General features: G+C 42.0%; 1 protein-coding gene across 1 annotated transcript in view; it reads right to left on the reverse strand.

Annotated features, from left to right (window-relative positions):
* LOC126456925 (uncharacterized) overlaps window positions 1-5,317 on the reverse strand; it is a 31,544-nt gene extending 26,227 nt beyond the window's left edge. Inside the window, exon 1 of the mRNA XM_050092859.1 lies at window positions 5,160-5,317. Coding sequence (XP_049948816.1) covers window positions 5,160-5,214 — 55 coding nt within the window. The 5' untranslated portion in view covers window positions 5,215-5,317. The remainder of the gene's footprint in view (window positions 1-5,159) is intronic.
* Window positions 5,318-7,419: the final 2,102 nt, after the last annotated feature.

A 7,419-nucleotide genomic window follows, 5' to 3' on the forward strand; every position in this document is an offset into this window, starting at 1 on the left:
AAATGCCTTTATGAGACTGATGCCTGAAATACTATTCTGTGATACAGACAAGGGGGAGATTGAGTCAATAATTAAATCACTGAAGACTAAGGACTCTCATAGATATGATGAATTGTCTAACAGAATATTAAAGTACTGTGCTGCACCTCTTAGCCCTGTATTTAGCAATATTTTTAATTTTTCCTTTAGGAATGTTCAGTTTCCTGAACGGCTGAAGTACTCAGTAGTAAAGCCGATTTATAAAATGGGAAAAGGGGTAATGTAGATAATTTTAGACCTATTTCTATGCCATCAGTGTTTGCTGAAGTTATTGAAAAGCCTGCATATGTAAGAATAATTGATCATTTTATATCACATAAATTGCTATGAAATGTACATTTCTGCATTATAAGTCGTTTAACAACTGAAAATGCTATATTCACTTTTCTCTGTAAGGTATTTGATGGATTAAACAAAAAGTTTCGAACGCTAAACTTTTTTGATTTTACTAAGGCGTTCTATTGTGTTGATCACAAAATATTGCTCCAGAAGTTGGATCATTATGGAATATGGGGAGTAACTCACAATTGGTTCTCCTCTACTTTAGCAACAGACAGCAAAAGGTCATTATTCACAGTGTTGAGAATGGCTGTGATGTGGGGTCTGAGTAGGGTACAGTCAAATAGCGGGTGCCCCACGGATCAATGTTGAGGCCACTCCTGTTCCTTATTTATGCAAATGATATTCCCTCTAGTATTACGAGTACTTCTGAAATATTTCTGTTTGCTGATGACACTAGCTTGGTAGTAAAGGATGTTGTATGAAACATTGGCTCTGTTTAAAATAGTGCACTTTATGACATAAGTTCATGGTTTATATAAAATAAACTAATACTAAATCACAGTAAGACTCAGTTTTTACATTTTCTAACTCACAGTTCAACAAAACTCTACGTTTTAATTTCACAGAATGGGCATATGATTAGCGAAAATGAACAGTTCAAATTTCTAGGTGTTCAGGTAGATAGTAAAGTGTCGTGCAAAGCCCACGTTCAGGATCTTGTTCAAAGACTTATTCCTGTCAGTTTTACTATGCGAACGGTATCTGAAGAAAGTAATCGTTCTACAAGAAAATTAGTCTATTTTGCTTTTTTTCATTCGCTTATGTCGTATGGTATTTTATTTTGGGGTAACTCCTCCTATTCTAAAAGGATATTTTTGGCTCAGAAACGGGCAGGTTGCGCAATGGGTGGTGTAAGTTCGCGAACCTCTTGTCGGCCCCTGTTCACTAGTCTAAGTATTTTGACATTGCCCCCTCAATATATACAGGGTGTTACAAAAAGGTACGGCCAAACTTTCAGGAAACATTCCTCACACACAAAGAAAGAAAATATGTTATGTGGACATGTGTCCGGAAACGCTTACTTTCCATGTTAGAGCACATTTTATTACTTCTCTTCAAATCACATTAATCATGGAATGCAAACACACAGCAACAGAACGTACCAGCGCGACTTCAAACACTTTGTTACAGGAAATGTTCAAAATGTCCTCCGATAGCGAGGATACATGCATCCACCCTCCGTCGCATGGAATCCCTGATGCGCTGATGCAGCCCTGGAGAATGGCGTATTGTATCACAGCCATCCACAATACGAACACGAAGAGTCTCTACATTTGGTACCGGGGTTGCGTAGACGAGAGCTTTCAAATGCCCCCATAAATGAAAGTCAAGAGGGTTGAGGTCAGGAGAGCGTGGAGGCCATGGAATTGGTCCGCCTCTACCAATCCATCGCTCACCGAATCTGTTGTTGAGAAGCGTACGAACACTTCGACTGAAATGTGCAGGAGCTCCATCGTGCATGAACCACATGTTGTTTCGTACTTGTAAAGGCACATGTTCTGGCAGCACAGGTTGAGTATCCCGTATGAAATCATGGCGGTGGATCGAGGAAGTATGGTGCATACTGACGAAACTAAAATGAGCTCTAACATGGAAATTATGCGTTTCCGGACACATGTCCACATAACATCTTTTCTTTATTTTTGTGTGAGGAATGTTTCCTGATAGTTTGGCCGTACCTTTTTGTAACACCCTGTATTTTCTTTACTGCCGTTTCTTGCTAACAATATCAGCTTATTCCAAAGAACTAGCAGCTTTCACTCAGTTAATCCTAGGCAAGAATCCAATCTGCATTTGGATCGCACTTCCTTGACTCTTGCACAGAAAGGTGTGCAGTATACTGCTGCGTCCATTTTCAATAAGCTACCACAAGAATTCAAAACTTTACAGTAGTCCACGCGCTTTCAAATCGAAACTGAAGAGTTTCCTCATGAGTCACTCCTTCTATTCTGTTGAGAAGTTCCTTGAAAAATTAAGCAAATTCGTATGTTATATTGTTGACTGCGCTTACTTAAACTTATGGCTTGACTTTTTGTGGGTTCATAAACATTTTATTTTATCTATCATTACTTTTTTGCTGTAATTTCATGTACTGACACGTTCCATGACCTTCGAGATTTGCTCCTCAACTTGGTCCTACGGAACTAGTGTAAATAAATAATAAATAAATGAAACAATTGATAGTGTTTGCAGCAACTACTACTCTGAGAGCCAAAGGTCGACACAGAAGAGGAATTCGTGATAGGCTACAGCCACTCCTAAGAAGACTGATAGCCTAAGAAACGTCTATAACGTATGAACGACTGTGACGAGCATTTGTGAAGAGAAGCGTTTTCGATATGCTGTTGTGGGAAGGGTTTGGAATTTAACCAAAGAAATGTGGTAACCGTTTTATCTACCTATTGTTGCGCTGTTTACATTGTTAGTTACACTGCAGCTACCTTCTCTTTATCATTGTTCAAAAGCCTACAGATGTTGTTTCATTAGAATTTATATGTGGAATTTGGGAGTTATATACATGCAGGGTGTTCCACAATTCAGATCATGGGCGTCTGCGGGTTGTAAAGGGGATTTAGGTGATAGGGGTTTGATAAGGAACCCACGTTCAGAAGAAGATCGGATAACTTTAAGGTCTGATGTATTACAATACAAACATAAATTGTGAGGACAGAGCTGTCAACTGTTCCTGTTGTGATTATGACGTCACACAACATTTTACTCTACTAAAACAGAAGCTACGAGAAAATGGTACGTTCACAAATAGAAATGTGTACTGTGGTACTGCACGGAAATGCCATACTTTCAGTTTTGAGGAGAACACCATGCGTCACGTAGAAGAGAACCCAACGGTGAGTACTCGAAACATTTCTCACACAATGGGCTCCTGTACAACACACTGGACAGAGGCTTATCGTCTCCGTTGTATGAGTACCGAGACGAGGATTGTTTGAAAGTGATCTGATCTTCAAACTCAGCTTATATCCTAATTGTACATTTTCGGACAAAGTATCCTTGTGAAAACTATCTTCGAAGTCCCTTCTACAATCTGTAGAAGTCTGTAATAAGAAATATGGTACAATAATGCATGTATAAAAATTACTGTTTTGCTTTGACACTCAAGCACGTTTCACAACAGTTTGGTTTTGTGGCCTTTTAAGACTTGGAACTTGAGACTATATAGTTAGGCGCGGAATTTTTTGGGAGTGTAAACTATAGCCACGGTTTTGGTTTGACGTCGACGAAGTAAAGCAATAAATAACCGTCAACCGGAAGCGCATCAGAAAAGTAAATTTGTGTAGTGAAACACAGTATTCATAACAAAACACAGTATTCATAAACGAGCACGAGGAAATACTTTCATAATACGAAACGTAATACATGAATAACTACCTCAAACAGTTCTCCACACCTAAGCTTCACAAACCTTTTAACTATGTCTACAGGTCAGTGCAACTACACAGTAGCACGTGTGGCACACAATCATAAATCTGCCACAACTCAGGACTAGCCATATACTACAAGGGTATGGTTAAAAACGGTATGTATGCCACGATTTCTACCCGAACATACATTTGAAAGATCAGATTATTAAAAGAAATTCAATGTAGACGATATACTAACATATTAGCAGATGACTTGGTGTACTAATTTAGACCTGTGATTTCGATTGACAACGACAGGACACAAATATGTAAAATAGGAGGTTAAATACGTATATATAAGTTAAATAACAAAAAATACGGAGCAACATCATCTGTATATACGTATTTCGGACAAATTAAAGAAAATAACCCACTGAGGATGCCACAACCGTGGTGAAATATGTTTACGTGTTAAAGCAAGACAGTAAATTCTCTACTTGTAAAAAGTCAGAACCATCCTTAATGTTCTTTATTATTTTCTGCAAGCCCAGGAACTGGGCTTAGAACTATAATATGATTGTGATACACCCTATATAAATGTGTATTTCTTAATGCGTGTGTTGCACACTCGAGGAAGCCTTAATGATGCCGGCTGCGGAAGGTGATCTTAGATTGGATTATGTTTGGTGAGAGTACGTCCACCATTCCGTACTCATGCGTTTCGCATTTTTTAATGACTGATCTAAATAAACAGCATGATTGTTAGGCGAAGACTCGATATTTTCACGCTGAAAAACAATGGTATGATTGAACCACTGGAGAATAGATGCTACGCTGTCCTGTGCTGCAGTATTTTGACTGAAGCGTATACTGTTCACGTGACCCAGTATGGTACATACTGAAAGATAGGGTAGGACAGAGGGCTAGGAGAGCACAAAAACCAATGTGATGAGACAAAATTACTAATGAGGAGTTTATTCAGACAGCCACAACAAGAAGGCTGATAGAAAGGTAAGCTTTCGACCAAAAAGTCAAAAAAGTAGACAATACACACACACACACACAAACACTTTCACCTCAATGCAGCTCTCTCTCTCTCTCTCTCTCTCTCTCTCTCTCTCTCACACACACACACACACACACACACACAAGACCATTGTCTATGGCTGGGTTGCGTTTGCGTGAATGTGTGTGTGTGTATGACGCCTAATTCAGAAGAAGGCTTTTTGGCAGAAATCTTACCCGTTGAGCTTTCTCTTTGTTTTTCTGGTCCCATTCCACTGTCCACTGGGACATAGAGAATAGAACGTGGAATATACTGCCTTGTCACCACACCCAGTGTGTTTGCGGACCCTCCCAGGCATCATTGCGAAGTGTAGGAAGCCGTCAAATACGCCAGTGAAAACTACGACTCACCGGACACGTCTGCCACAGCGACAGAGAGAAGGGCCAGCAGCAACAGTAGGCGCATCGTGTGAGACTGGTCCTCACCACCGGCAGACACTTGCTGTATACTGCGGCGAGGAGAAGTGGCGATCACCTTTGAACCTTCACACCGATAGCTGATAGCCTTGTGCCATATAAAACGCAGAAGCCACCTTCGTCCGACCTATAGCTGCTACTTTTCCTCCTGGCTATCAACGATTGAAGGACAAGGTCACCAACTTTGGGGCTAGTATTACTCTTCTGTTTGGTCTCATAAGTACCTATTTTTTTAAGTCAGTACACTTTCACCTAGCTAGATGAACTCCATACTTTACAGAATTTTTTAAACTTTTCATCCCTAGATAACCACTACTTCCATTTCTGTCTGCGACACTTATGCATACTGTAATCTTCGTTCATCGCTGCTCCTTGCAGCGCCCAGTTAACAATTACTGTCCATTGATGTCAGTGTTGTTGCCACGACTGTATTACTTTCGTGAAAAAGTAAACAAATAGTCAGATGATAACGTAGTAGTGCTGAGTGCCGAGAAAGTAAGTACTGTACGGTGCTGTCAGGTCAGTGATACCGATGAGCGAGAACACTGTGTAGCGAAAGGAATCAGGCACTCCAACTTTCTAGAAACTTTGCTTGTAGATATTATAAGAGATTGAAATCTACCGACGTGTAGACTTGGAGATGTCGAACAAGTTGAACAGTAACTCCAAAACGTTTGCTGTAGGAAGTGCTCGATGTTTTCTAGACGTGTGGAATATCACACTGTTATATCCCGTCTGGCAAGATGGTAGCGTCCGCGACAACTCTCTGGAACGCTCGCGAGCTTCCACGACCTGTGGCACTCGCGAAAACCACCAAGTATACACCTAACTGATGAGCAGAGGGTCCGAAAGCTTGGTCAGGAACAAATATAGAACTAAGACAGAGTAACAACATGAAGTACACAACACTGATGCAAGCGAGCATAAGCCAAGTGAACAAGAATCCAGGCTAGTGTCGCCGGCCGGAGTGGCCGAGCGGTTCTAGGCGCTACAGTCTGGAACCGCGCGACCGCTACGGTCGCAGGTTTAATTTCTGCTTCGGGCATGGACGTGTGTGATGTCCTTAGGTTAGTTAGGTTTAAGCAGTTCTAAGTTCTAGGGGACTGATGACCTTAGAAGTTAAGTCCCACAGTGCTCAGAGCCATTTGAACCAGGCTAGTGTCAACACGCGACAGACTTCCGAGTTCGCGTGGATGCACCAGGAAAGCTATATCTCCAGTGTACGCGACACTCGCGTCACTTACGTTGGAGTCACGGATCAGTTCGAATCTCGACACCTCCTTATCCGACATTCAGAAGTCTGGTTGGGATATGAAATCCCTCTCCCCTTGAACAGGCAGATAGGACCGAAAATAGCTTGTGCCGGATTCACTGGGTCAAGGGATGAGGGACGACTGGTATGTCTACCAGGGTTTCTTCATGGGTGCTCTGTGGCAAGAAGTCAGAGGGACGCTTGGTGTGGTGATGTGCTACACTCCACGAAAGACTGAAAGTCATGGAATGTTGAGGGTTGGGGGCCAGCGGCACCTTCTGCTAGCTGCAGTGAAGATGGAAGACGATACTTCATCTTTATCACAACCATTACCTCCCTCTGGTGTGTTCCTCCAGGCAATGGCATAATTTCTAGTGGCGAACAATTGGTGGAACAGTCCACATGTGTCACTTGTGCACAGAGAGCGTGGGTTGATTCTTATCTCCCACCTGTGTTAACAGCTTCTATGTACCTGTGCCTTATGTATGGTGCCCGCTGTCTGGTTTGACGCAGACGTAGTTGATTCTCTGGGCCTGTCAGGTCTGCTGACCTATCTCAACTATATCATGTTGTCACCCCTTATGTCGCACCATGAGGCTTTGTATACAGCCAGGTGTGGGCCCAGAAGGTGGAACCTTGCTGATACTGTGGCAGATACTGTGGGTGAGACGTGCGTGGCACAGGGCACTATAATCGAAGAGATCGTGTGTCTGATCCTTGTGCAACACATCAGCAGGACTGTGTACATTGATTGGAGCTAATCAAATGCCAAAAAACTGGACTGAACAGATATTCTAGTTACGGCCAGGACTGTTTTCTTTAGTTGTGACTTGAATGTCCCGACCAACTGCTCGACCTCTGCTCTTGATGTGGGATGGAACACTGCAGTGGATAATTGCTGATTTCCATTTTGTTGGCAAGCGCTTCAAAATCCTCCAACAC

Source organism: Schistocerca serialis, chromosome 2 (assembly GCF_023864345.2).
Source record: "Schistocerca serialis cubense isolate TAMUIC-IGC-003099 chromosome 2, iqSchSeri2.2, whole genome shotgun sequence".
Classification (NCBI taxonomy): Eukaryota; Metazoa; Arthropoda; class Insecta; order Orthoptera; family Acrididae; genus Schistocerca; species Schistocerca serialis.